The following is a 27,908-nucleotide window of genomic DNA, read 5'->3' as shown; positions in this document are numbered from 1 at the left end:
GAACACCAGGCTGAGGACCTCTGTCATCTCCAAAACAGATTTTGCTATTTACTCACTGCTGGGAAGCGTCTGGCTCGCTCCCAGCCACTCTACAAGGGACCCCAACACCAACACTGCTGCACTGACTGCTTGTCCCTTCTGCTCTTTCAGTGCCGGCGTAGGACGCACGGGCACTTTTATCGTCATCGATGCCATGCTGGACATGATGCACGCAGAGAGGAAGGTGGACGTATACGGCTTCGTGAGCCGGATCCGGGCTCAGCGCTGCCAGATGGTACAGACAGATGTAAGTGTGCTGCTGCGGTTTCCTTCGGGCTCTGCTCGCTGGAGTTAGATTTCCTTTGTGCAGTCAGTCCCTGGCCTGCAGTGAAGCCTACGTGAGGGCTGAGCATCATCCCTTATTTTGGAAGGATGCTGCATCAAGTGAGCCTTTCACTGGGTCCTGCTCTTTTTAATCCCCTTCATAGAATCATAGAATCGTTTAGGTTGGAAAAGACCCTTAAGATCATCAAGTCCAACCGTTAACCCAACACTGCCAAGCCCACCGCTAAACCCTGTCCCTAAGCACCACATCTACACGTCTTTTAAATACCTCCAGGGATGGTGACTCCACCACTTCCCTGCGCAGCCTGTGCCGATGCTTGATGACCCTTTCGCTGAAAAAATTTTTCCTAATATCCAATGTAAACCTTCCCTGGCACAACTTGAGGCTGTTTCCTCTTGTCTTATTGCTAGTTACTTGGGAGAAGAGACTGACCCCTCCCTCGCTACAACCTCTTTTCAGGTAGTTGTAAGAGAGCCATAAGGTCTCCCCTCAGCCTCCTTTTTTCCAGACTTGGAGAAAGTTTTGTGTCATGTCACCTTTGTGTGGTGTAGCAAATAAGGTCCCAGTCCCCGTACAGCCACAGAAAGTTTGTTACCCACTTTTCTGTGGTCTCGGAGGGGTGCCATGTGCCCAGCGAGCACGGGTGGGCAGTGGGGCGGTGGGTTTGCAGCCAGTGTGTGCATGGGAACCGGGATGCACTTGCTGAGCGTGGAGCAGAGGCTGATGGCTTCTCCCTGCAACCCTTGCAGATGCAGTATGTGTTTATATACCAAGCACTTCTGGAGCACTATCTCTACGGTGACACAGAGCTGGAGGTGACTTCATTAGAGATCCACCTTCAGAAGATCTACAACAAAGTGCCAGGGACCAGCAGCAACGGGCTGGAAGAGGAGTTCAAGGTGAGCATCGTTCTTGTCCTGGTGGATCCGCTCAGACGGTGTTGGGCTGCAGGGACCACCATGTGCTTGCCTGGCACTGGGTGGCTCTGAAAGCTGTCCCTGCTTTCATTTCTTCCTCTGCAGAAGCTCACTTCAATCAAAATTCAGAATGACAAGATGAGAACGGGCAACTTGCCGGCAAACATGAAGAAGAACAGGGTGCTTCAGATAATTCCATGTAAGACTTGTTCATCTGCCTGGGGAAAGCACGGCCGGTGGGTGTGGGGACTGTTTGGGTGGTTTGGGGGACAGCAGTCAGGCTGGAGAAATGGGCCAACAGGAACCTCATGAAGTTCAACAGGGAGAAGTGCAAAGTCCTGCCCCTGGGGAAGAACAACCCCAGGCACCAGTATGTGCTGGGGGCCACCCAGCTGGAAAACAGCTTGGCAGGAAAGGCCCTGGGGGTCCTGGTGGACATCAAACTGAACGTGAGCCAGAAACGTGCCCTTGCCGCAAAGGCGGCCAGTGGTGTCCTGGGCTGCGTTAGACAAAATATTGCCAGCAGGTCGAGGGAGGTGATCCTTCCCCTCTACACAGCACTGGTGAGGCCACACCTGGAGCACTGTGTCCAGCACTGCACTCCCCAGTACAAGAGAGATGTGGACATACTGGAGAGAGTCCAGTGAAGGGACTGGAGCATCTCTGCTGGGAGGAAAGGCTGAGAGAGCTGGGACTGTTCAGCGTGGAGAAGAGGAGGCTCAGGGGGGTCTCATCAATGTCTATAAATACCTGAAGGGAGGATGCAAAGAAGACAGCAGGCTCTTTCCAGTGGTGCCCAGTGATGGGACAAGGGGCAATGGGAACACACTGAACATCAGGAAACACGTTTTGAGTGTGAGGGTGACCGAGCACTGGCACAGATTCCCCAGGGAGGTTGTGGAGTCTCAGTCCCTGGAGATCTAACAATCTGGACACGGTTCTGGGCAACCAGCTCTAGGTGGCCCTGCTGGAGTAGGGAGGTTGGACCAGATGACTTCCAGAGGTCCCTTCCAACCTCAACCACCCTGTGATTCTGTGAGTGCTCAGGCGCTTTCGAGACAGAGGCATTTGTCCGCACAGTAGTGGATTCACAGGCTGGCTGAGGTTGGAAGGGACCTCTGGAGATCAATCTGGTCCAACCCCCTTCTCAAGCCAGGATAGCATGAAGGAACGGGGCAGAGTCAAGGGCAGGTGGGTTTTCATGGGCAAATATAACACTGCCCCCAGGGCTTTCTTGCTTTCTTTCTGCCCTGTCCCCGCCATGACTTTCTTCTCAGCAGGTTTATGCTGCTGAGGCTTTCTGCCTTGAGGGAGAAGGGGGGCCCTGGGTTGAGCAGGTCCTGCTCCTGGAGTCCTTGGCATCTGCTTCTCCTTCCCCAAACCAGGGCATGGCAGAAGGCAGAATTGAGCCTCCTTGTCCCAGTCGGGTGCTGTAAACACAGGGCTCCCCTTCCCATATCTCTGTCCTCTCACCTAGAGCTTGGTGACTTCCCAGCTGAAGGCCGTGCATGGTTATCAAGGAGTCATGCTTTGAAGGTGTTCCTGAAAACTCAGATCATTTCACTTTTGTTTCAGATGAGTTCAACCGAGTAATCATTCCAGTGAAGAGAGGTGAAGAGAACACAGACTACGTAAACGCTTCCTTCATTGATGTGAGTCTTCTTTAATCTTCTTTCCATTTTCTCCCAATGGAAACTCTTTACCTCACACTGCTTCCTATGGAAAGGATTTGTCCCAAAACACTCCTTCTCTGGGTTTTGTAAGGCTGTTTCCACTTGACTTTGCTTTGTGTCACTGGATGGTGCTGGTTTCTTTCTCCAAGAAACTGCTCTGTATATAGTTTCCTTGTGACCCACGGATGGTGGGAGAGGAGAGCTGGAGCCTGAGCAGAGCCTCCAAATCCTGGTCTCACTTCTACAACTCGGGGCTCTGATGGTGGCTTTGGAGAAGCGGATGCACGTAGCTGTGGAAATGATTGCTATATGGCACTGTTCATTTGGTCAGAAAACATCCACTCGATTAGGTAATGGAGCAATACACAGATCCCAAAACCCTTGAGAAAAACCAGGTCAATCCCATTATACCTGTCTGGGTGACGGGAAGAGGCAAGGCAGAGAGGTTAAGTGCTTTCCTCACTCTGAGGAGGAGGTAAGTGATTGCACATCCTTTTCTCGTGAGTAATCCTGTTGACTTCAGGGAGACATCTCGTATGAGTATTTATCTTCATGCAGTGATGCCAGCACTGGCTAAGTGACAGAGCCCTGCTCTTTTCTAGCCCAATCTCTATTTTCATCTCCTAATGGCAGGGGGTTTTTTCCCCCAAAGGACAATTACTGCCATGGGTTGAACCAGTAAAACCAGCATGTTCCCAGTTATAACATGCCAAATTAATTGCTCCCTGAAATCTCCTTTGCTGGGTCCCCATGGGTTGCTCTGGCTGTGTGAGCATCCGACACAACGCAGCTGGGAGCAGCCGCCTTGTTCTGCATTGAGATCAGAAAGCTTAAATGTCACGTAAGCAATTTTTGTTGAGGATTCAATTTCCTGCCTCTGCTGAACTTTGCTTAAATGACAGGCTCCAAATGACGAAGCGTCTTTAGTCACAGTCTGCAGCAAGGGCACAGGGGAACGTCGGAGGGGTTTTGGAAACAGAAGCACTTTGTGGTTGTGGAAGAGCCAGTCAATCAGACTTACTGCTGGTTTTCATAGATCGTAGATCATGGAATGGTTTGGGTTGGAAGGGACCTTAAAGATCAACTAGTTCCATCTAGTTTTGCTTACTTCTTCCAGAAATCCCCAGTAAAAATTATACCTGAAGTACCTGAAGCTTAGGCAAGGCTCTGCTACCGCACTCAGACTTTGCAACATCACTTAGGAGTGCCTGAAACCCAAATCTTTCTTCAACAAATGGATAAGGCCACGCATGTGTAGAGGATACGATCCTCCTCCTGCTGCGTTTCTTTAAAAACAAAGGTCTTACCACAGTAAAGCGCTTGCTGATGGCACCTCGGCTGCCAAGCAGTGGTGTAACACCCGTGCGCGGGGACGTAGCCCAGTGTGAGAGCAGGTTTCTCTGCCCAGGCTGTGGTCTTTCACATGGACGGTCATGACGCTCCCAAAATTTAACTGAGCTTGGTAACCCGACGGTGTCCAAGAGTGTTCCTCCCACTGCTGCCAGCATCCAGGCGCTGCCGATTCACCGCTAACCCTGTTTTCAAATTGCAGGGTTATCGCCAGAAGGACTCCTATATCGCCAGCCAAGGACCACTGCAGCACACGATAGAGGACTTCTGGAGGATGATCTGGGAGTGGAAATCCTGCTCCATAGTGATGCTAACGGAGCTGGAGGAGAGAGGCCAGGTAAGTGCCCAGGGATAGCTGCATTTAAGCACCAGCAAAATAAATCCATGCGACCCTTAAAATCTCCCGATGGCCCTGGCATTGCCAGGGCTACATGCGTTGGGTGCTATTTCACCCTTTCTCTGGCAGGAAATATATTTCAGCCTCTACTTCTAATGCAAAGAATCCAGTTGGTTTTAGACCCAGGGTGGGGAGATGTTCGATAAACCAACTCTGGACCCTCAGTTGTCAAAGCAGCTTTGGGTGCAGTGGGCACCTCCTCTCCGTAACAAGCCCGTGGGATCCCACCTGGTTTTGGGCAGCTGCCAGCCGCAGGAGAAGACTTCTTCTATTCAAGCCCATGGGAAAAATACGGGGTCTTCACTCTGTCTCCTCCTGTAATGCTTTCTCAGGAGAAGTGTGCCCAGTACTGGCCGTCTGACGGCTCCGTGTCCTATGGAGACATCACTGTGGAGCTGAAAAAAGAGGAGGAGTGCGAGAGCTATACAGTGCGGGACCTGCTGGTAACGAACACCAGGGTAAGAGTCTGGCCTTCTCCCTGCGGGGAGCTCTGGGTGCTCTTGGGTTTGGCTGTCATTAAGCCTCGCTGATGTTTACGGTGCTTTGCGATTCCTCTTTCAAGTGCTGAACCTGCCCTCTGGCATCTTCAGCTCCATCGTCTCCCCATCATCCCAAAGCAGCGTCCATCCCCTGCAATTCCACTTTGTTCCCTGCGCTTACCTCCCACCCCTGAGGGTTCCTGTCCTGCTGATCGCTTCTCATGCAGCCCCTCTGCCCTGCTGCCACCCAGCAGCCCTCGTACTCCTTCTGCCTTGTCCTTGTGCCCACCACGCAGCCTCCCTCCTCCTTCCCCACATCCTGCCCTCGTCCCTGTCACGGGAATGCCTCCCCTCCACAAGCAGACAGCTTTCCTAAGCCACTGGTTTTCCCAAAGCCCTGAGCTGGTGGGTTTCTTGGTACGGGTCTCCCACCAACTTACTGACCTCGAGCTGTGCTCTTCCGGCAGGAAAACAAGAGCCGACAGATTCGGCAGTTTCATTTCCACGGCTGGCCAGAAGTTGGGATCCCCGGGGACGGGAAGGGAATGATCAACATCATCGCGGCTGTGCAGAAGCAGCAGCAGCAGTCTGGCAACCACCCGATCACTGTGCACTGCAGGTAAAGCCCGGGTGGAGCAGGGGTTGGCCACCCCTCCAAGGGGACTTGCTCTACAAGGCGCTTGGGAGATGGTCAAAGGTCCCTCAGAAGACTTGGGCTGAGCGGGAGCAACCCGGGCAGACGTGGTACGGGGTTTTCCTGCTCACCTAAGCAGAGGCTTCAGTCTTGTAGTGCATGTCCTAGCTAAACTGGGTGAGGCTGGGACAGGACCGGTGGCTCCTCCAGTTCTCCGGTGGTTCCCCTATGGATTGTCCCCGCAGCAAAACCAAGATGGTCAGGACGGATGGTTTCCTTTACCTTCTGGTTTCTCTTTGCCAGTGCTGGAGCAGGAAGAACAGGCACCTTCTGTGCACTGAGCACTGTCCTGGAAAGGGTGAAGGCAGAAGGGATTCTCGACGTCTTTCAGACAGTGAAGAGTTTAAGACTACAGAGGCCGCATATGGTGCAGACACTGGTAAGCGCAGCTGAGCCCACCCCACGCTCCTCCTGCCACCCCAGACCTCAGCAAGAATGGGCTGGGGACTCAATGTTGAGCAAAAACTTCCTCGGTTGAAGGTTTTCTCTCTCCATGGAAGAGTAAGGGATGGAGGTGGGTCAGGATGTATCTCCCCTTCCTCTTGTTAAGTCATCTGGAAGAGTGGAGCTTGGCTGGCTGAAGGCATCAAGCCCCTTTTGAACACTGACACAAGCTGTAGGAGCCTCCTTGGAGACATCCTCAGCCACAGCCCACGTATTTATGGGCTCCAGGAACCTGGAAACCTGTCCCGGAGCAGCTGTGGCATGGGCTTGGGCGTGCAGCGTGGCAGGGAGGGGAGGAGCAGGCAGGACTAGATGAGGTCTCGCAAGAGGGGTTTGCAAGGATGCTCAGGGGTTTACAAAAAAAGTCTTTTGGGCTCAAAATAGGACCTCAGAGAGAAAGGGGGAAGCAGAGTTTCTTCTGCTGATGGCACCCCAGCAAGGAGGGGGGGCAGCCTGGTTTTTGGGGGCACAAAGGAGATGGGACCTGTTCACGGGTGAGAATCCAGTTCCTGCCCTTGGTCTGGGCTGAGGACACCTGACGATGCCTGGTCCCAGCTTGCCGCAGACCACGAAGCATCAAATTATGTCTCGTGTGTGGATTTTCTTGGTCTAACACTGTGCTCTCCCCGAATCCCGCAGGAACAGTACGAATTCTGCTACAAGGTGGTGCAGGAATATATCGACGCCTTCTCAGACTACGCCAACTTCAAGTGAAGAAAAAAAAAATCCATGTCCCGAAACAAACGACAGAAGAGTTGCCTTCTTTAATATTTTGTAATATTCTGTTTGTTAATATACCCCCCCAAAAAATATGTGTATATATCTTAACTGTTTTAGAGGTTGGTACCATAAGCTTCATATTAGCTGGAGATTTTATATGTAGCAAAGTGTTAGTGCAGATACTGTTGGCTCCTTTTTTTCCAATGTTTTATTGGGGAATTAAATAGCGTGATGTTTGGATTAATATTGTCATACCATCTCTCTTCTGGAGAGTTGATACAGGCTGTTATTTTGTTTGTAAATCCTTTTTTTTTTTTTTTTTTGAGGGAGTAAAGCCTTTTTAAAAAAAAAAAAAAAAAAAAGAAGAAAAAGATATCCTGGATCTCATCTGAAAAAAAACCCCACAACCCCACAAGCACAAGCTTTTCCCAACCTGCAGGGAAATGGTTTCACATTTTTCTGCTGGTCAGCTCTTTAAAAAAAAAAGGAGAAAAAAAAAAGCTTATTCTGTGTGTGTGTATATATATAAATACCCCAATTTTTGTATCAAAAGCAAAAAAGTTTCCTCCTTCAGGGTCAGGCCACCACATGCTGCTGGTTTGGAAACTCTAATGACCATCGCAGCGACCATTGTGATTTCAACCCAAAAAACAAACCCCAGAAAAACAAAAGGATTTTTGCTCCCTGAAGGAAACGTCCGTGTGTTTGCTGCCGGATTTTAGACCTGCCGCGGGGATCGGGGTCGGAGCGGGACCCCTGCGTCCCCGAGCCGAGGATGCTCGCAGTGGCCCTGCCGTCCCCGCTGGTCCCTTCCAGGAGGATCGGTACCGGTGGGCTCCCAGCAGCGAGGGATGCTGCTGCGTGGGGTCTGGGGGCTCTGGCTGGAGAAGAAAGCGGCTCCGCGTGGTCCGAGGTCCGTGTTCTCACCCGTTGTGTCTCTTCCCAAGTGCCACCCAAACCCTTCCCTCTTCTTGGTCTGTAACAGCAGCGAAAGAGAAATTTTTGAGCAGTCTCGAGTTGACAACTTGCTGCAGGTTTTTGCCTCCGTCCTTGGACCAGGGGACCTCCATCCCTAGATGCCGGAGGAGATTTCAGATTATTTCTCCTAGCATCTCAAGAGATCATAGCATCATACAATGGTTTGGGTTGGAAGGGACCTTAAAGATCATCTAGTTCCAACCCCCCTGCCATGGGCAGGGACACCTTCCACTAGACCAGGTTGCTCAAAGCCCCATCCAACCTGGCCTTGAACACTTCCAGGGATGGGGCATCCACAACTTCTCTGGGAAACCTCTTCCACTGTCTCACCACCCTCATCATAAAAAATTTCTTCCTCGTGTCCAATCTCAACCTACCCTCTTGCGGTTTAAGACCTCAAGAAGGTCTCCAAATGGTCACTGGTAAAGCACTCGCAGGTTTTTAAAGCTGAGGGAGACCTTTCTGCAGCCTGGGGGATGCTCTTGCCGCCCTCCAGACAAGTTTAGAGGTTTTTCCTTTTTTTTTCCACTGGAGGTTCCATCCTGGAGATGAATTTGGTTTATCAAAGGAGGCAAAAAATAACTGCCGATTTTTATCATTTCCCTCCCAGAAGAAGAAATGTGTAAGGAAACCCTAACGCTGGTGGTGGGCCAGGGCACAAGAAGAGTCCAAAGGGTCAAGAAAAGTCCTAAGGGTAGAGAGAAGTCCTGAGGACCCAGGGGTGCAGCGCTTCAATATTAAAAAAAAATAGGTTAATATGCTTGATTTTAATAGGTTTTTTGTTATAAAGAGGTGTCTGATGAGATGCCTTCCTTGGTCCTCCTGCAGTGGGGGGCACCATGCGCTGGTTAACTGGGGGAGCTTTGTCCCCCGCTGGAGGCACTGGGAGAACTGGGTTCGGAGCGGAGATTTCACCCCAAGGATTTGGCTGGGCACCCAGGCGGTGGTCAGGAGCATGGGGGGGGGGGGGGGTGGCAGGGCTGGGGGACGGTGACATCCCTGCCCAGCCAAGGGAAGACTCGGGGGACATGCGGTTGAAATCTAGGAAATCATGGGAAAAGGCACGCCGTGAGTCGGGGTATCCGAGTTTTCCAGCTTAGCTTTTCCATCCAGGCAGGATTTCCCGGGATTGGGGCGGGGGGCGGCGGATATGGACACGGACCACCCCAAGCGCCTCTGCCCTCTGGGCGCTGGCTGCTCCCCGACGATATTAGTGAGGTTTTTGCCCCCTTTTTTCCTTCCTTCCCACGATCGCTGCGGGGACGGAGGAATTTCAGGGTCTGGGGAGCTGCCCCGACCTCTCACCGCGGCGTCTGCCGTGGCCCAATCCTGCCGCATCCAACTGCAAATAGCAGAGGCACGAGCAGCTGCTGGAGATAATCCGGGGCCAGATCCTGCCTAAATCCCTTTCCCGGGCTCCGTCGCATCCCCCGGAGCCGGGGGCTTTGCGTTGCATGGCTGTTGCCAGCATCCAGCTCCGATTTGGGGGCGATAAACCTGAAATGGGGAAAGAACCGGTGAAATTTGGGGATGGTGCTGGGTGGGGAAACTGAGGCACGGAGAATTTGCTCCCCTCCCAGCCCCCCTTCACCAAGAGCATCCCCCGGGGGCTGCAAAGCGTCTTGTCCATGGGGTTGGGGACCCTCTGGGCTGGATCCGGATCCGGCCCTTTCTGAGCCGTCGGGAGCTGCGTCGAGAAACGAGCCCATTCCCAGGGGGGTCCCCGGACCCCCAACCCTCCCCAGCCCTGGGTGATGAGCCAGAGCGGGGTCAGCAGGGCAGACACCCCCCCCTCCAAAAAAAAAAAGAAAAAAAGGGGGTGTCAGGGTGCTGTCCCGCATTGCCGAGGGGATTTGGGGGGAAGGAGGCGCCGGCACGGGGAGGCCGACGCCATCGGCGTGGTCACGGTCTCCCGTGGGAGCGGTGGCCGACGTCACCGTGGCCGATCCCTACAAATAGCGGTGCCCAGCCCGGTCCGGCCACCGCTCCAGCCGGACACCGCTGCCACCGTCACCCGCCCGGCCAGGTGAGGCTGCCCCGGCGGCGGGGTGCTGAGTGGGGGGGTGCTGGGGGCACGCGGGGACCCCGGGGTGGGTGGGTGGGTGGGTCCTGTTCGCCCCGAATCAAACCCTAATGGCACCCCCGGGGGGGTCTGCCCATGGTGGACCCAAAGCCCAGGCAGCACCCGTGGGTGCTCGGCCCCTCTGGCATCTCCATCCCCAATCCCACCCCAAAGAGCACCCATGGGTGCTCATCCCCTCCAACATCCCCAATCCCACCCCAGGCAGCACCCATCGGTGCTCAGCCCCTCCAGCATCTCCATCCCCAATCCCAACCCAACGAGCACCCATGGGTGCTCATCCCCTCTGCATCTCCAACCTAAACCCACCCCAGGCAGCACCCGTGGGTGCTCATCCCCTCCAACATCCCCAAACCCACCCCAGGCAGCACCCATGGGTGCTCATCCCCTCCAACATCTCCATCCCCAAACCCACCCCAAAGAGCACCCATGGGTGCTCATCCCCTCCAACATCTCCATCCCCAAACCCACCCCAAAGAGCACCCATGGGTGCTCATCCCCTCCAACATCTCCATCCCCAATCCCACCCCAAAGAGCACCCATGGGTCCTCATCCCCTCCAACATCTCCATCCCCAATCCCACCCCAAAGAGCACCCATGGGTCCTCATCCCCTCCAACATCTCCATCCCCAAACCCACCCCAAAGAGCACCCATGGGTGCTCATCCCCTCCAACATCTCCATCCCCAATCCCACCCCAAAGAGCACCCATGGGTCCTCATCCCCTCCAACATCTCCATCCCCAATCCCACCCCAAAGAGCACCCATGGGTCCTCATCCCCTCCAACATCCCCAATCCCACCCCAAAGAGCACCCATGGGTGCTCATCCCCTCCAACATCTCCATCCCCAATCCCACCCCAAAGAGCACCCATGGGTCCTCATCCCCTCCAACATCTCCATCCCCAATCCCACCCCAAAGAGCACCCATGGGTCCTCATCCCCTCCAACATCTCCATCCCCAAACCCACCCCAAAGAGCACCCATGGGTGCTCATCCCCTCCAACATCTCCATCCCCAATCCCACCCCAAAGAGCACCCATGGGTCCTCATCCCCTCCAACATCTCCATCCCCAATCCCACCCCAAAGAGCACCCATGGGTCCTCATCCCCTCCAACATCCCCAATCCCACCCCAAAGAGCACCCATGGGTGCTCATCCCCTCCAACATCTCCATCCCCAATCCCACCCCAAAGAGCACCCATGGGTGCTCATCCCCTCCAACATCTCCATCCCCAAACCCACCCCAAAGAGCACCCATGGGTCCTCATCCCCTCCAACATCTCCATCCCCAATCCCACCCCAAAGAGCACCCATGGGTCCTCATCCCCTCCAACATCCCCATCCCCAACCCCCCCCCCAGCAGCCCCCCCCCGGCGCACCCCCTGTGTTGGGTGCCGGTGGGACAAGGACCCCTCTGTCCTCACACACCCCCCCCCCCCGATGTCCCCCCCCCCAGCCATGGCGCCCCGTGGGTCCCTGCTACTGCTGGCCCTGCTGCTGCTGGCCTCCGCCGTCCCCCGCTGCCCCGGCCAGCACTGGTCCCACGGCTGGTACCCGGGGGGCAAACGGGACCTCGCCCCCCCCCCGGGCCCTGCAGGTAAGGGCCCTGTGCCCCCCCCCCAGGGCGATGATCCCCCCCCCCAGGGTGATGATCCCCCCCCCCAGGGCGATGCCCACCCACGTCGTGTCCCCCTGCCCTGGGGTTACCATCCCTCCCCAGGGTTTACCCCCCCCCCAGGGTGACACCCCAAACCCCCAGCTTGTAGCCCCCCCCCCCAGGGGTAAAAGCCCCCCCGCTCCTGGCGTTATAAACCCCCCACCGAATTATCACACCCCCCCAGGGTTATAATCCCCCCAGGTTATCCCCCTCCCTGGATTATCCCTCCCCCAAGATTCCCCCCCCCCCCCCGTGACTATCTCCCCACAGAGTTCCCCCCCCCCAAATTACACCCCCCCACGACCCCCTCCCACAACCATCCCCCCCCCCGAATTACCCCCCCTCAGATTCCCCCCCCCCCCCCGCATTACACTTCCCCAAATTCTGATCTCTGGATTATCCCCTCCCTCAGATTAACCCCCTCCGCGATTATCTCCCCCCCCCCAAGTTACCCCCCTCAGCTTTATCCCCCTCAGATTTATCCCCCCCCCCCAAAAAAAATTATCCCCCCCCTCATTAACCACCTCCATCCCGGGGGTTTTACACCCCCCCCCCCCCAGGTCTCGGTCCCGTTCTTTCGCTGCCGCCCCCCCCCCGTGCCCCCCTGGGCGGGAGGAGCCGTTGCTGGTGAGTGGCGGGGGGGGGGGGGGACGACACGGACACGGGTGGGACACGGGGGGGGGGGCCGGTACCCCCACCGACCCCAGCCCCGCTCCTCACAGGGGGCTGCGCTGCGCCGCCGCTGAGCGGCACCCACCGACAGACCCCCCCCCGGGACCGACGGACAGACAGACAGACCCCCCCGCGACCGACAGACACCCCCCCCCCCCGCCAAGCCGAGGAATAAATGGGCTCGGGGGGAATAAATGTCTTGTGGGGAGGGGGTGTCTTGTCCTGTGGGGGGGGGGCCGTGTCCCGTGGGGTTGTGTTCAATACGGGGGGGGGGGGGGTCGTGTCCTGTGGGGGGGGGGCTGTGTTTCATGAGGGGGGGGCCGTGTTTTGAGGTGAGGGGCTGTTTCCTGGCTGGGGGGGGGGGCTGTGTCCCACGGAGAGGGCTGTCTCCTTTTTGGGGGGGTCCTGTCTCCTTTTTGGGGGGTCGGGGGGGGGTCCTGTCTCCTTTTTGGGGGGTCCTGTCTCCTTTTGGGGGGGTCCTGTCTCCTTTTTGGGGGGGGGTCCTGTCCCCTTTTTTGGGGGGGGTCTTGTCTCTTTTTGGGGGGGGGTCTTGTCTCCTTTTGGGGGGGTCCTGTCTCCTTTTTGGGGGGGTCCTGTCCCCTTTCTGGGGGGTCTTGTCTCCTTTTGGGGGGGTCCTGTCTCCTTTTTGGGGGGGTCTTGTCTCCTTTTTGGGGGGTTCTGTCTCCTTTTTGGGGGGTCCTGTCTCCTTTTTGGGGGGTGTTGTCTCCTTTTTGGGGGGTTCTGTCTCCTTTTGGGGGGGTCCTGTCTCCTTTTTGGGGGGGGGTCCTGTCCCCTTTTTGGGGGGTCTTGTCTCCTTTTGGGGGGGGTCCTGTCTCCTTTTTGGGGGGGTCTTGTCTCATTTTTGGGGGGTTCTGTCTCCTTTTTGGGGGGTCCTGTCCCCTTTTTGGGGGGTCTTGTCTCCTTTTTGGGGGGGTCCTGTCCCCTTTTTGGGGGGGTTCTCTCCCTCTGCCCCCCCCCCCCCCCGCACTACATTTCCCGCCAAGCCCCCTCAGAGCCTTCCCTTTCCCATGATGCTGCGCGGGCGGCGCCTTTCGCCGCCATGTTGCCGGCGCTGAGGCGCTGCCGCGGAGCGGGGCCGGTCCTTGGGGCCGCGCTGGGTCCCGCCGTCCTACCGGGACCCGGAGCCGTTCCCGGCTTCTGTCCCGGTCCCGGTCCCGGTCCCGCCTGGGGGCCGCGGTTAATCCCGGCGCGGGGTCGCAAAACACGGCATGACCCCCCCGCCAAGTCCAAGGCGTCGCGGCTGAAGGTGCCGCCGCCCGTCGACCCCGAGGAGCTGCTGGTGGTCATCGAGCGGTACCGGCAGCACCGGCTGGTCCTCGGCGCCCTCCGGTACCCGTCCGGGGAGGAGGGAGGGTTACGAGGCCCGGCCTGGGGCCGCTGTGGGGCAGGGAGGGTCGGGGGGGGGGCTGGGTGTAGGGCTGTGGGGCAGGGCAGGGTTTGGGGGGGGCTGGCTGTGGCTCTGGGCAGGGGGCTGGGTATGGAGCAGGGGGCTGGGGAAGGTTTGGGGGGCTGGTTATGGGGCAGGCGGCTGGATATAGGGCTGTGGGGGAGGGTTGGGAGGTTGTCTGTGGCTCTGGGCAGGGGGCTGGTTATGGGGCAGGGGGCTGGGTATAGGGCTGTGGGGCAGGGGAGGCTTTGGGAGGCTGGCTGTGGGGCAGGGGGCTGGTTATGGGGGAGGGCACTGGATATAGGGCTATGGGAGAGAGTTGGGAGGTTGTCTGTGGCTCTGGGCAGGCGGTTGGGTATAGGGCTGTGGGGCGGGGGAAGGTTTGGGGGGCTGGTTATGGGCCAGGGGGTGGTTATGGGGCAGGGGGCTGGGTATAGGGTTGCGGGAGAGAGTTGGAAGGTTGTGGGTCTGGGCAGGGGGCTGGTTATGGGCAGGGCACTGGATATAGGGCTGTGGGAGAGGGTTGGGAGGTTGGCTGTGGCTCTGGGCAGGGGGCTGGTTATGGGGCAGGGGACTGGGTATAGGGCTGCGGGGCAGGGGAAGGTTTGGGGGGCTGGTTATGGGGCAGGGGGCTGGGTATAGGGCTGTGGGAGAGGGTTGGGAGGTTGGCCGTGGCTCTGGGCAGGGGGCTGGATATAGGGCTGTGAGGCAGGGGAGGGGTCGGGGGGGGTTGGCTGTGGCTCTGGGCAGGGGGCTGGTTTTGGAGTAGGGGGCTGGTTATGGGGCTGTGGGGCTGCAGTGGGGCAGGGGAGGGTTGGACTTGTGGCTGTTTGGGGTTGCTGTGGTGCAGAGGTGGGTTGGGCTGGTTGTGGGGCAGGGGGCTGCGTGTGGGGCTGCTGTGAGGCAGGGGGCTGGGTACAGGTCTATAGGGTTGTGGTGGGCCAGGGGAGGGTTGGGCTTGTGGCCGTTTGGGGCTGTTGTGGTGCAGAGGTGGGTTGGGGGGCTAGATGTGGGTCTGTGGGGCTGCTGTGAGGGAGAGGGCTAGCTGTGGGGCTTGTGGCTGGCTGTGGGGCAGGGAAGGGTTATGGAGTCTGGGGCCACTTTGGAGCAGGGGTGGCTAGACCCCAGGTTACTGCGTGGTAGGGAAGGGCCAGGGCGGTGGGACTGGGACCGTGGTGGGGCAGAGGAGGGTGAGGGTGGTGGGGCTGGCTCTGCTATGGGGCGGGTTTGGGAGAACCTCCTAGGCGCCCAGCCCCGGGCAAGAGCTCAGCGGCCTCCCCCCCGGGCAGGGCCGAGTTCAGGGCCGAGGTGCTGCAGAAGAAGCGGGAAGCGCTGCTGTCCCAGGAGGACTCGGCGGAGCTGATGGAGGAGCACCGGCGCCTGATGGCCTGGAACGAGGCGGAAAACGCCCGGCAGCGGGCACGCAGGTCAGCCCGGCCCCGCGCGAAGTCGGGAGGGGGCCGCTTCCCTTCGTGGCTTTGACTTTTGCTCGTGCGGAGCTACATTCGACACCCGGGTCGGTTAGAGTCAGGCTTAATTTTTACAAAGATACTTGACCTAAATTTTGACCTTTTTTAAATAAATCTGCATGCCCAGAGGTCATGTTTCCAGCACCTCCCGCTGCTGAGGGGTAAGTCACCGAGCTCTGGAGCTCTGGATGACTTCCCGCTAAGTTTCTCCACGTTCCCTCTTGCGCCGCTCCCAGGGAGCCATCCTCTGGTCAGACACGGGAAGCGTGTCAACACTTCCAAGAAAATCAGCATCTGCTAGATCTCGAAAGCGGGAGAAGGTTAAAGGGAAAAGCCCGGCTCTCCCATCCCCACCAGCTGTCCCTTGGCCCATCACAAAGGACTCCAGCTTCCACATCCAGGTCCTGCCAGAAGAATTGCGTGCTCCGACTTGGAGCTCCCAAACCCTGCTAGGTCTCAGGTCCGCAGCACGCCTGTCAGTGCCGGTCTGTTTGAAAGCTTTTGTGTTAATTTTTCTCTCCCAGGAGGGGAATTCTCTTCGTCCCCACACTGGGGACAGCAGGGGCTCTCTTCCCTGGCACCACCGCTCTGCTCCTTCCCGTTTGTTCTGGCTGCGCTCAAACTTGGTGGCTTTGCATCCCGAGGGATTAGTGTGTCTCACTGAAGTGCCACCCTGCATTCACCGTGAGCATTCACCAAAGCGTTTCTGTTTTGTTTTCCTTTCTGTATGGCAGAATGGAACGAATTAGGAAAGAAGAGGAAGAACAGAAGAGGCAGAAGTTACAGGCTGTGGAGAGCAAGGCCAGGCTCTTGGAGGCTTTCCTGAAAGAGAAGGAGATGGAGGTTCTCCAGCTGCAGGTAAGAGGAGCTGGTGCCTCCTGGGAGGAACGCTGCCAGCAGGGATTTGATGGCAGCCTGTGGGAGCAATGTGGAAGCTGTAGGCTTATTTTCCTGAGATTTTTTTGTGTTGGTAGCTGGGAATGCAAGTGTTAGCGCCTTCCAGGAGTGTTGACAGCGTGTGGATGGGATAGAGGTTGAGTGAGAGCTCTGAAAACAGGGTGGAATAATCCTGAGTGAGAGAATAAAGGTTTCCTTGTTCTGGACTCAGCTCCTGCTGAGATCCCGGCGATGCTGGTGCCATCTCAGGGTCTCTCGGAGATCCATGAGCTCTGTGGGCACCCGCAGCTCCTGTGCTGCCTGTAGTGACTCGTCCGCTAACGTGCGTTAAGAGCCAGTACTTCTCCTTCGTTCAGGAGGAAGCCAAAACGTTCATCACTCCAGAGAACCTGGACGCGCGGATCGAGGAGTGCCTGGACAACCCTCGCAACTACAACTTCGCCATCGACAAGGAGGGGCGGATCGTCAAACGGACGGTGTTGTCTTAGCGGTGCTGGCCTGGTTTCTGCCCAGAGGCTCTGCTTACGAACTGGTTTCTTTATTTTAATGTATAAATGGCCCACAGAATTGTTGGAGAAAGCCTGCGGGTCTGGCTGTGGTTCTTCTGAAGGGTTAGTGCCTGCGGGAAGGAGGGTGAGGGAGAAACTTGGGCTCGCAACAAGCGGCAAAGGCACCAGCAGTCTGTCTCAGCCCTGCGAGGCGGTGGTGAAGCTGCTGGTGTTCCTGTGCCTCTTGCTCTGACTCTCTGCGATTCCACCTCCCACGTCTTTGGATCCCTCCTGCTTTCACACAAAGCGTGTAGCGCGGGGGAAAAGCAGGAATGGTCCCGAGGCAGATGCTGGCTCTGAGCTCCCCAGTGTAGCCCTGGCACTGTTTGCATGTTGACCCCTCTAGATGCTTTCAAAAGAAAACGAGGTCTGAATGGCTTTGTAGGAAATGCTGACCCTCTGCTTTTTGTTGTTGGGGGAAAGAATTTGTTGTTCCTCTGGTTTCTGCTGTGGTGGAGGGACCCGTCGTTCCTGTTCACACTTTAAACCCTCCTTTGCACATCTGTTGGTGTGGCTAAATGAGCAAATGTGCAGAGGATGCCTAAATGATAGTGGCTTTATGTGTCTCCTTTTCTATTCCCCCCCCTTCAGCCTTATTTTACTCATCCCCTGGGGCTTAAGTTGTAGATAATGCTGTAGTTACTCTGGGTCCTCTTTGGTGCTTCTGGCTTACTGTGGTCTTGCAGACCAAGCTGCACTCTCAGCTTTGCCCCAAACCCGCTGGTTTGGGGCTGCCCGACACCAGCCTGGAGTTTGCTGTGGTTCAGCAGAGCACAGGCAGACTGACCACAGGTCCCTCTGCCCTCCCTCACTCGCATAAAACACCAGCTGCAGGAATTAACCTTAAATCCTTGCTTTTTATTTATGCTTTCCTAAAAATAGCTTTTTTTCTCCAGCCAGCCCTCCTGAGACTGCACCTAAAGCAGGCAAGCGCACAAAAAACTCAAGACTTTTTTTTTTTTTTTTTTTTTTCTGTACAAGTTTTATTTCTAATTGAGATCATCACTTAAATCTGAGTCACAGACCTTGGCTTGTCTGTTCTCGGCCTGATGTAGGGCTGGTACAGCTCGATAGATAAGGGATCCTGCAGGTTGTTCTCTCCCGGGTGGTCTACGCAAACAGCATTTCTTGGTCGCAGGATGAGTCAACCACGCAGCCCTCTGTGTGGGAAGAGAAAGGGGAAAGCACCGCGTGAAATGAGATGGCACAAACCAGCCCTCGGAGAACCCCCCCCTGCTGGTTTTTAATCGCATCGAGCGAGATCGTGTTCACTTGGTGCCCTGTAGCTCCGCAGCATTTGTAGCAGGATCTCTGGTAGCGTCTAACTTAGGGAGGAGGCTGGGATTTTGGGAAAACTATCGTGAAAGCAGGAGGGGGCATGGGCTGCCGTGCGCCGCAGGAATCCTACCGCTTGCTCAGCCCCCTTGATTTGTTTGCTGTCTGCTTTCTCCCTTCCCTTGAAACCTCACGGTCTGTTATCGTCTTCTCTGGGGTCAGGATCGAGTCTGCCCTGAGTGTGCTGGCCCTGGCTGTTGGGGAGATGGACGGACAGATGGATGGGACAAAGAAAGTCCCTTGGACAACGTCCCTTCTCCCGCTTCTATACCGTAACTCTGAATTCCCCCTCACGTGTGTGAGGACCCCTGTGACGAGGGTCCCAAAAGAGACGCGGACCCAGCGCTGCCCTCACCGCTGCTGCAGCAGATGCCGGGGGCCGCACAGCTCCCTCCGCTGCCGCCGCAGGGTTTGTGTCCCGACTCGCAGGGTGTCGGCAAGAAGTTTTCCTCCTGGCACCGCAGGGTTTCGGAGGTGCCGATGTAACAGCCCAGCTCTTCTCCGCAGCAGATGTTGGGACCGAAGCAGTGGCCCTTGTTCCTGGGACCGCAGGGCATGCACTGCTCGGGGAAGGGGGAAGAAAGGTGCGGGGAGTTAGTAGAGAAAACATCTGGGGTCAGGTTGAACCTTTCCCTTGGTCTTCCCTGCAGAAGCCCAGGGAAGGTTGGGAGATGGGAAGGAGGGGGTTAGGAGGTCTCCCGGCCCGCAGGGACGTACCTTCCTGATGTCCATGTCCAGGACGGCACGTTTTCCCCCGATGGGGCAGTTCTGGATGTAGCAAGCGGAGGAGAGAGCCAGGAGCCCCAGGAGGCAGACGGCGAGCGCTTTGCAGGGCATGGCTGCGGGGTCCGGAGATTTTTCGGCTTCTCGTCCCGGCGAGTGGTCGTGTATATATAGTGCTGGCTCCTGCTTACGCATGCCGGCACCGGCGTCACCCATTTCCCTTAAAAACCACAAGGCATTGCTTTCCACACCGAAGGGCTCCGCTAATAGCCAGAGGTCGAGGACGTGAGGTCGAGGCCAAGGTGTTGGTTTTCTCCTTGGTGATGACTCCGACGGCGGGAAGGGGAAACGTGCGGAGGCTGCGGATGCTGTTTGGGGCTGGGGTCCCTTCTCTGCCAACCCCTTAGGGCTGCCGAGCTGTGGCTTGTCCCACCTTGCTGACGTGGGTTGGGTAGGGGTGAAGGCAGGCATCGCCGTAGCCTGGTGGGACGTGTCCTCCCGGGAACGGGGTGAGCAGGGGCTTTGTGTGTCCCTTGGCTTCAAATCCCATCTGGTGGGGCGGGAAACCAAACCCGTATCGTCCTCCAGGAGCATCTGGGGTGGGAAACGCCGCGTTGGTCCTTTCCACCCATCTCTGCCTGGCCTTTGGGGGATGCTCAGCGCTGGGCTTGTCCTGCTCTGGGATGCTGGTGACACCGAGCCCGTCCTCGCCTGCTTTTGTCTAACAGCACCGAGGCGGCCTGAAAACACCAAACCTCATCGGCAAAGGCCTGAAAACCCAAATTTCCCCTTTGCTTTTGCCCTGGAGCTGCACATGGGGGCTTGAATGTGATGCCCTGGACCGTGTATGTCATCAGCAGGTGAAGGACCCCCCTGGAGAAACGGCACGGAGGACGGGGCCGAAGCCTGACGCAAGCACGCAGAGTCCTGCTCACCCTGACCCCTTGCCTTCGTTACCGCAATTAAGAGCTTCCTGCCTTGAATAAATTCCTCTGCTGCGGACAAATCTTACATCTATCGAGACCATTACCCCGGTCCCTCCCTGCGCCTGCTTAATTGGGAATTAGGCAGCCCAGGGTCCGAAAGCCGTGACCTCTTCTTGTCCCCTCTGCCTTGCTTCGAAATCTGCCACTTAGCGTGGCCGGCAGGGAGGGCAGCCGGGTCCGTGTCACCCACCCGGGGTCGGGCAGCTGGTGAGTCCTGGTCCCTGGGGACGAGCCAAGTGCTGGGGTCCGCGTTAATGGGCGGGAAACGGGGCTCAGCGTCTGCTGTGTGACATCCCAGCCCCTCAACCCCGGCTGCCGTCCCGCTGCGGCGTGGGGTGGAGGGGAAAATCGCCAACCCAGAGCCCCTACAGCTGGTCTGGGGGTGCCCGGACCCCCACGGGCAGGGTTGGGATGCGTCTCGGGGAGATAAGTGTGGATAAAAAAACCCCAGTTATCAGCTCCTGGTGCTTTTTGGGATCTCGATGCCCTGATGCGGAGGCTCCCGTCAGCCTGGAGCATCATCCCGGCTCAGCCTCATGTCCCTGTTGCTGCAGGAGACGTTGGGGGTCACATCCTGCATCCTGGGGCGGGCTGGGCTTAACACCCCAATTTCTCCATCCCATGCGTGTCCAGCTTGAAGTCACCCATCGGTGCTGGCGTTGCCCCTTTCCCAATGATTTAGGGGTGATTTTGGGTCGCCCACCTCCCCAGGGCTGGGATAAGATGCTCATCACGGAGACCAGGCACTGGGTTAATCCTGCACCCCCTTCGAGGTGCGGGGAGCTGATGCGGGCAGGATGGGTCCCGCTGGCGTGGAGGAGCTCCACCTCCTCGGAGGTGCCACCTCCCTCGGGGACATTATAAAGGACAAGCTGTCGCCCACTCCGTGGTCAGATCCCGGCGCGGAGAGAGCCCGGAGCAGGGACCCCGCCAGGGTAAGAGATCCGTTGAGGGGGTAGGGAATGGGATTGGGGTAACAGTACCCCAAATTTGGGGGGTGATGGTGCAATAACCCGGGGACTGATCCTGCCCATCAGTGTCTGGAGGGGACCAGTTTGGTAAGCGATGGTGGGGAAAGGTGAGACCAGCCCTGGGGCGTTGTATAAAGCTGGGAACCCAAATCTTTCCGCTCTTGGGATTTTTTGCGGGTGGTTTTCCTTACTTTTTATCATTTTTAGTAGATGCTGCCTGCCGTGCTGCTTCCTGAAGGCAAGGGGGACCCGAATCTGCCCCAAAGAGGGGTCTTGGCCAAGAGGTAACACCATGGTGGCACCCCCAGCAGTCCCCAGTCTCCCGGGGCTGGGGGTGCTGGGACGCTCAGCACCCATGGGTGCTGCCGGCGCTCCTGGGGTGGGACCCGATGGCCAGATCCCGAAGGCCAGCTCTGCCTGGGCTTCTTTCCCTTCGCACTGCAAGGACGGGGCCAAATCCTGCACTCAGCCCAGCAAAACCGCTGCGGATGGGAGCCAAACCGCACGGGGCTGGATGGGGATTTGGGGTGGGGGGGGGGATGAAGACCGGCCAACCAACCTCCAACCCCCCCACCCCGCCATCCCTGAGCCCCAAATGGGTCCCCTGGAGCCCCAGAGCCCTGGCGACCCATCCCCAGCACCCCAGACGAAGCCATCACAGTGCACGAGGACTTTTATTGGGTCTCGTATTTACAAGGCTGGGGTGGGGGGATCGGTGATGGGGGGGGGGGGGGACGCCCGGCGCCTTGGCTCAGAGGAGGGGATGCTTGCCCTGCTGCTGTCGGTTCGCCAAGTGCATGAGCTTGAGGAGCAGATCTCCAGCTGAGCCGTCCAGCACCGTCAGGTTCTTTTCCGCCGTCTCCTGAGCCCCGTCGCTGCCCTCGTCCAGGCAGCCGGCGTCCATTGCACAGGTTTCTTCAATAGGAAGCAAAACGTCAGGACAGGACGGGTTATTTGGGACAGGGAGTGTTTTATTTTCAGGTGGGGAAGGGGTTGGTGGCAGCCAGGGGTGCCCGCACAGCTCGCGCTCCAGCTTTGTCCCTCCTGTTAACCAGGGAGCGGGACTGCCTGGGCTTTTTCCGGCACATCAGGGAGGCTGTGTGTGTGCCTGGTTGGGAAAAATCTCACGGTGGAGGCTCGGGAAGGAGCTCCGAGCCCAATCCTTATCATAGAATCACAGAATGGTTTGGGTTAGAAGGGACCTTTAAATGTCACCTAGTCCAACCCCCCTGCAACGAGCAGGGACTTTTTCAACTCGATCAGGTTGCTCAGAGCCCCGTCCAGCCTGACCTTGGATGTTTCCAGGGATGGGGCATCGACCACCTCCCTGGGCAACCTGTGCCAGTGCCTCACCACCCTCATTGTAAAACTTTTCTTCCTTTTTTCTACTCCGAATCTGACTATCCCAAAATTATCTCAAAACGAAGACACCACTGCTGCCGCTCTGCGCCTCGGTTTCCCCTTTGTAAAGCGAAGGCTAACCGGAGGACAGACCCATGCCCTTGCGATCCCCCCCCATGGCTCCAAGACACCCCAAACTCTCCAGACCCCCATCCCGCTGACCCCAACACCCCCCCCCCCCCCCCCGATATTACCGGCGGTGCAGCAGATGCCGGGTGCGGCGCAGCGGCCGCCGGAGCCGCAGGGCTGCCCGCCGGCCTGGCAGGGTGAAGGCAGGTAGTCTTCCTCGGCGCAACGCTGCGTCTCTGCCGTGCCCAGGTAACAGCCCAGCTCGGCGCCGCAGCAGATGCCGGGGCCGAAGCAGTTGCCTCTGTTCCCGGGGCCGCAGGGCATGCACTGGGGGAAGGAGCCACTTGAATCCCCCGTACGCTCCCCCCCCCCAAAAAAAAAAAAAAAAAAAAAAAGGTGGGGTACACCCTGCTTGCCCTCCCTTGTATTTGAAAGCAGCCCCCTCCCCGATTTGCCAGCCCTCGCGGTGTCACGCCGGCACGGGGTGACCTGTCTCGTCCCCATCTCCGGCAGCCCCATTTTGGGGGCTCCCTGCTGCCCCCCATGTCCCCCCCCGACAGAGACGCTCGGCTGTAGCCGAGCCCTGTCCCCTCCTTGAGGTGACAACACCGATTTGGGGACACACACACTCATTCCTCCGCCACCGCCCCACCGCGTGCCCTTGGGCATGTCCCCCAGCCCTCCCCAAAAAAACGGGGAGCACCGCGCCGCTCGTGGGGGGAGCGTGGCACGGCCGAGGGTACCCGCAGATAACGAGAAGCCTCTGCAACCCACGGAGCCGCTATGTCCCCCCCTCAAAAGCCCCATCGTGTCCCCCCCAAACCCCCATCCCATCCCGTACCTGTCGGAGGGCTGTGTCGGCCAGGGCCCGCTTGCCGCCCCGGGGACAGTTCTGGATGTAGCAGGCGGAGGACAAGGCGAGGAGGCAGAGGAAGGAGAGGGGCAGCGAAGGCTCCGCCATGGTCGAGGGTGCTCGCGGCTGTGCCACGCGTGCCAGGGGAAGCCGGCCGCTCTGCCGCTCGCTTTGCATCTGGCCCCGTGCTGTGCCGGCTGCTATTTATGCTGCTGTCGCCCCTTCCCAGGGGAGGAGGAGGAGGAAGACGAAGAGGGCTGGGTTGGTTTTTTTTGTTGTTTTGTTTTTTTTTTTTTCTCCCCCTGTCCTTTTTTTTTTTTTTTTTTTTTTTTTTTCTCCCAAATCGCATCCAAGCGAATCTGTAATTGAAGTGATTCAGTGCAGGAGCGCAAGCGGCAAGCGCTCAGGGCTGGTGAATCCCACCCCCCCCCCAAGCCGTGACTGCTCCGAGGGGCACTGGCCACCCCAGCGATGGCCAGTTCATGGGGAAGGGTGCTGGATGGGGTTGGGGGGGGGGGGGGGGGCGGGTTTGGGGAGGGGGTGCTCGGCCAGAAGGTGCTGGGTTTGGAGAGGGATGAAAATTCGGAAGGTGCTGGGTTGGGGGGGGTTGTTGGTTTGGAGGGTGCTGGTTTGGAGGGATGCCAGCCTGGGAGGGATACAGGTTTGGGGAGGGATGCTCATTCAGAAGATGCTGGTTTGGAGAGGGGTGATGGTTTGGAAAGATGCTGGTTTGGGGAGGGGTGATGGTTTGGGAGGGATGCTGGTTTAGAAGATGCTGGTCTGGGTGGGATGCAGGTTTGAGGAGGGATGCTCGTTCAGAAGTTGCTGGTTTGGGGAGGGATGTTGGTTTGGAGGGTGCTGGTTTGGGGAGGGATGCCAGCTTAGGAGGGGTGCTGGTTTGAATGATACTGGTCCGGGAGGGGAGCGATGGGGTCAGGGCTGGGGGAAGAACTCTGGGGTGCACAAAGACGCACCTAAACCAAGGGGCTGAGCTGCAGCACCGGACCGCAGAGTGCCGGCGCGTGGAGCGGCACCCTGCCACAACCCGCGCCCAAAGGGACCCGTCATTGCCGCCCACGGCTCACCTGCCTCTCCCACCTCTGTTTCTCCGAGAAACGAGACGGCAGAGAAACCAACGGCAGAGGGGGAGAGCAAAAGAAAAAAAAAAAACCAACCAACAAAACACCGCACCTTTGGGGCATCGACCCTTCTCTTGGCAACCAGCGGATCCCACCTGTGCTGAGACCCAGCGCGCTCGTGGCACCGATGGGCTGTCGGAAATGTCAGTACGGGGCAAACGGCAGCAACAATCCGCCCCCCCATCCCGCCATGAATATTCCTTCCAGTCCCAGATTCCCTTTCCAGCAATGCTGAGGGCGACCTCGGCAACGTGAAATTAATATGCAGAAGGGAATCGGGCGCCTAACGAGCATTTGCTGCCGGCCCCCCAAAGCATTGGGGCTGGCTCACGGTGATTAAGAGGGGCTCGTTTGGGGGTGCTGGGAGGGATGGGGTGGGCAATGGGGGGGGGGGGTTGCTGCCAGCTGTGGTCCCGCCTCTTGGGTGATTTTCTACCCTTCAGCCCACCCTGAACTCATCTTCATCAAAGGTGGGACATGGAGGCAGAGAACCACAAAAATCAGCCTGGGGGTCACTTGGGGTGGCTGGAGCATGGCTTTTCCCCCACCCTCATTAGCATCCCTCATTTTCTGACCCTCATTAACATCCCTTTTCTGCCAGATCAGCGACCCGGACTGGCTCAGCACCCGTTGGAGCAAAGGGGTCGGTGGTACCCCGGGGTGGGGAAGGGGCTGCAGCTCTGCTCGAGCATCCCAAAGGAAACCGTGGTCCTGCTGTGATCCACCCCAGAAAAATCAAAATGCTTTGAAAAGCAAAGAGAGCGCCGTGCTGGGCTTCATAGGCACCAGCGAGGGATGTTGGAGGGAGATGAAGCCCAGAGCATCGCTTCGCCGCCCAGGGGAAACTGAGGCACGCAGGGGTAAGGGCAAGCATCTATTTTGGGGCAAAGCTTGTGGTGCTGGGGGTCCCAGCCTGCTCCTGTCTCCTGCCCTCTGATTTTGGATTGATGCACCAACCTGGGGAGTGATGGTCCTGGTTTTTGGCGGGCTCCTGGGCTTTTTGATGGGTAAAATGAGGGTGATTTTCCCCCCAACCCCCCCCGGTTGGGATGAAGGTAAAACTGCAGGCCCTGACTCAGGTCTCCCTGGGACCAAGGGAGTGGTGAGTTCCCAAATTTGACCCGTGCCCACCACCGGAGATGCTGAATCACTCACGTGGGGCAGCCGTGGGCAGCTTTAATGACCAATATTATTAGCACCGGCCATGTTTCCCCATCCAAATCTATCCCTTCACAGTGGGAGCCGAAACCCACTTGCGTTGCAGGGCCGAGGAGGACGCAAAAGCCCTCGGCTGGGAAAACTTTTCTTTAAAAGAAACCCAAATGTCAGCTCTAAATTGGGTGTTACGCTCATGCTCCGTCTCTTCATTACTGTATCGTAAAATTACATTAGCCGGGAACGATCTGCATTCAAATGACTCTGTGTCTGGAATGATAACGCGGGAATATGAGATTAAAATGTAATTATGCTCTTTAAAGTCAAGGAAGGTTAATAAAATGTTTTTCCAAGTTGCAGAGGCTCCGCAGCCGCAACGCAGAATCACTTACGAGAATCAAGGGGAGGATGAGGTGGGAAGGGGGAAGCAGGGGGAGGCAAAAAATGTATAGAAAACATGAAAAGGGGGTTCGGGGGATGAAAACATTGAGGTCATCTGGGGTGAGTCATGGCACAAAGTGATCTCAGGCTGATGGGGGTTCCGTGGGGCTGGGCAGATCCAGCCGGGAGCATCCTTGCTGGGCAGTGATGCTCACATGCACCCAGCCGCGGCCCCGGGGCGATGCTGGAGCCCCCAACCCACATCCAGCTCCTGCTTGATGCTTTGGGGCTACTCGAACCCGTGCTCCAAATCCCCCCACATCAGCCACAGGGGTCCCGTCTCCGCGTCTCCAGCACCGGATTTGCTCTGCCACGTCCCTGCTCTTCCCCAGGCTCTTCCTGGGGCCCCAGAGGAGCCCCCTTCGTTAGCGCTGATCTCCTAACGACATGCGAGGCGGGCGAGGCGGGCGCTGCAGCATTAATCGGCGGCGTTAGCTGCCTGCTATCTATAACCCAGCTCGCCTCTGCTCACGGAGGAAAGCCCCAAAGGCCTGCCACAGGCTGGGGAGTGGGCAGCATCCTCAAATCCACCCTCCCCATCCCTCCGGCTCAGCTGAAATACGGCCCCAGCTCTTCCTACACATCAGCAAAGGGGCTGGGGGATGGATGCTGGAAGGGTTCAGCCGCAGAGCTTCGCCGTTTATGCCCTTCCCAATCACTTTTCACATCAGGGAATAACCCGGATGATGGGAAACGGGGCGTCCGGCAGCGACCTGCAAAGTTCCTGCGCTGTTTCACTCCTAAAACACCCTCCGGCTACACCCGTAGCTTTAAAGCATCTTTGCTGCATAGAAATGACGATGATTTTCCAATCCTTGAGTGATCACACCCTTGCACATGGTCAGTGCAAACCACAAGAATATTCCCCCCACCATCCTTCATTAACAGCGGGAACTTTATTAGCTTTGTGAGGGTTTTTTTTTGAGCGCTCCTCCAGAGGCAGGAGAAAGGATGGAGGTTGCGGTGCTCTGCCGCAGCCCACAGAGGTCAAAAAGTGACAAAGTTTAATCAGAATAAATTAGAGGATATTGGGTACCGCATGGAAAACTGGAAGATTTTCACCAATTTGTGCGTTATCCTGCCTTTGCTGTGGCTGGAAAGGGATGCAGCAGAGAAGGAGAACCTTCTCAAACATGTTGCTTGTGCGCTGGGGATAGGAAGCAGGTCAGGCTGACAAAGGAGCGCTCCCTTCTCCTGTCTGGATGAGCAAATGCTCCTCAAATGGGCCTATCTTCGCAGCATTTAGTGGAGAGCTAGCCTGTCACGAAGCGTTTCAGCCAGTCGCCGTGAATTCACGGCTTGATGGGGGTTAATGGCTGGAGGCTGATGGCGGGGGGGGGGGATCCTGCACCTCCTGGCTGAGCGCAGCACCTTCTTTTCTCGTGTCACGGCTAAAGATGCTCCTCTGCTTCCATGACATGATGGAAAATAGCTCTAATGCTCATTTAAAGAAGGAAGCGCAGCCACCGTCAAGATTTGCTGCGGCGCTGCTTTTATCACTTGTCCGTCCAAATCCATCCCACTGGGATGCAGATGTCACGTCGGGAGGTCGCTGACCAGCAAGGGATGGATTTGTCTTCCTAAAAGCGCTGGAAGGAGAGCGTTAAGAGGAAATTGCTCAGGCCTTCCATCAAAGGCCGTTCCTCGCCTCCCGAAGAGAAGACAGACTCGGTGCCGGAAAATAAATTTGCTGGTGGCATCTGCCCATTCTGCGTGGGAGCTTTCGGGGAATTGTCCAGGCAGAAGACCCCATGGGAAGTCCTGGCTACGTGTCGCCCACCGCCAAGCCCATCTTCTCGGGGTGCAGAGAGGGTCTCTGCTGCCCACAGAGGTTTCAGTGCCCCGCTCGTTTGCGAGGGGAGCGATCAGGAGGACGAGCTGGGCGTACGTGGTCCTCCCCTAAGCAATGAGAGGTGGGCGCAGAGGGAAATTCATCCCTTCGCCCTCCCTGTACCAGCAAGAGGGGGACACAGGGGTTGAAACTTGCTGCCAAAGCCTCTGCTCCGTCAGGTCCCGCGCTCTCTCCCTGTCCCTCCCTGGAGAACGAAGGGGACCTGGAGAGAAAACTCGCCTTCAACCCCAGCGAGATGCCTCCCAGCCTGAATCGCTGCCCACCGGCAGGATAT

At 57.5% G+C, this 27,908-nt stretch overlaps 5 protein-coding genes across 9 annotated transcripts in view; 3 read left to right on the top strand and 2 right to left on the bottom strand.

Annotated features, from left to right (window-relative positions):
• PTPRA (protein tyrosine phosphatase receptor type A) overlaps positions 1 to 7,243 on the top strand; it is a 129,786-nt gene extending 122,543 nt beyond the window's left edge. For all 5 annotated transcript variants that reach the window (XM_030016048.2, XM_030016075.2, XM_030016067.2 and 2 more), the window contains 9 exons: positions 151 to 286; positions 1,075 to 1,224; positions 1,348 to 1,441; positions 2,818 to 2,894; positions 4,468 to 4,602; positions 4,995 to 5,120; positions 5,609 to 5,760; positions 6,079 to 6,214; positions 6,919 to 7,243. In XM_030016048.2, the coding sequence (XP_029871908.1) occupies positions 151 to 286; positions 1,075 to 1,224; positions 1,348 to 1,441; positions 2,818 to 2,894; positions 4,468 to 4,602; positions 4,995 to 5,120; positions 5,609 to 5,760; positions 6,079 to 6,214; positions 6,919 to 6,993 (1,081 nt within the window). In that variant the 3' untranslated portion in view covers positions 6,994 to 7,243. The remainder of the gene's footprint in view (positions 1 to 150; positions 287 to 1,074; positions 1,225 to 1,347; positions 1,442 to 2,817; positions 2,895 to 4,467; positions 4,603 to 4,994; positions 5,121 to 5,608; positions 5,761 to 6,078; positions 6,215 to 6,918) is intronic.
• A 2,730-nt stretch (positions 7,244 to 9,973) lies between these two features.
• On the top strand, positions 9,974 to 13,419 carry LOC115338883 (progonadoliberin-3). Its single transcript, XM_030007900.1, has 5 exons — positions 9,974 to 10,003; positions 11,515 to 11,655; positions 12,276 to 12,342; positions 12,438 to 12,566; positions 13,401 to 13,419. The coding sequence occupies exons 2-5, from the start codon at positions 11,517 to 11,519 to the stop codon at positions 13,417 to 13,419; spliced, it is 354 nt and encodes a 117-aa protein (XP_029863760.1). The 5' UTR covers positions 9,974 to 10,003; positions 11,515 to 11,516.
• Positions 13,418 to 17,258, top strand: MRPS26 (mitochondrial ribosomal protein S26). The gene is made up of 4 exons (XM_030022845.2): positions 13,418 to 13,737; positions 15,085 to 15,222; positions 15,999 to 16,122; positions 16,518 to 17,258. Exons 1-4 carry the CDS (start codon positions 13,448 to 13,450, stop codon positions 16,647 to 16,649), a joined length of 684 nt encoding a protein of 227 aa, XP_029878705.1. The 5' UTR covers positions 13,418 to 13,447; the 3' UTR covers positions 16,650 to 17,258.
• Positions 17,259 to 18,202: 944 nt separating this feature from the next.
• On the bottom strand, positions 18,203 to 18,881 carry LOC115338880 (neurophysin 1-like). The gene is made up of 3 exons (XM_030007884.1): positions 18,762 to 18,881; positions 18,384 to 18,604; positions 18,203 to 18,320 (listed from the first exon to the last, which is right to left on the bottom strand). The coding sequence occupies exons 1-3, from the start codon at positions 18,879 to 18,881 to the stop codon at positions 18,203 to 18,205; spliced, it is 459 nt and encodes a 152-aa protein (XP_029863744.1).
• A 2,498-nt stretch (positions 18,882 to 21,379) lies between these two features.
• On the bottom strand, positions 21,380 to 23,224 carry LOC115344879 (vasotocin-neurophysin VT). The gene is made up of 3 exons (XM_030022861.2): positions 23,036 to 23,224; positions 22,320 to 22,521; positions 21,380 to 21,639 (listed from the first exon to the last, which is right to left on the bottom strand). The coding sequence occupies exons 1-3, from the start codon at positions 23,222 to 23,224 to the stop codon at positions 21,476 to 21,478; spliced, it is 555 nt and encodes a 184-aa protein (XP_029878721.1). The 3' UTR covers positions 21,380 to 21,475.
• Between the last annotated feature and the right edge of the window lie 4,684 nt (positions 23,225 to 27,908).

This window comes from Aquila chrysaetos, chromosome 1, assembly GCF_900496995.4.
Source record: "Aquila chrysaetos chrysaetos chromosome 1, bAquChr1.4, whole genome shotgun sequence".
In the NCBI taxonomy this organism is placed as follows: domain Eukaryota; kingdom Metazoa; phylum Chordata; class Aves; order Accipitriformes; family Accipitridae; genus Aquila; species Aquila chrysaetos.
The sequence above is the reverse complement of the archived record's forward strand: the minus strand, read 5'-3'. Positions and strand labels throughout refer to the sequence as shown.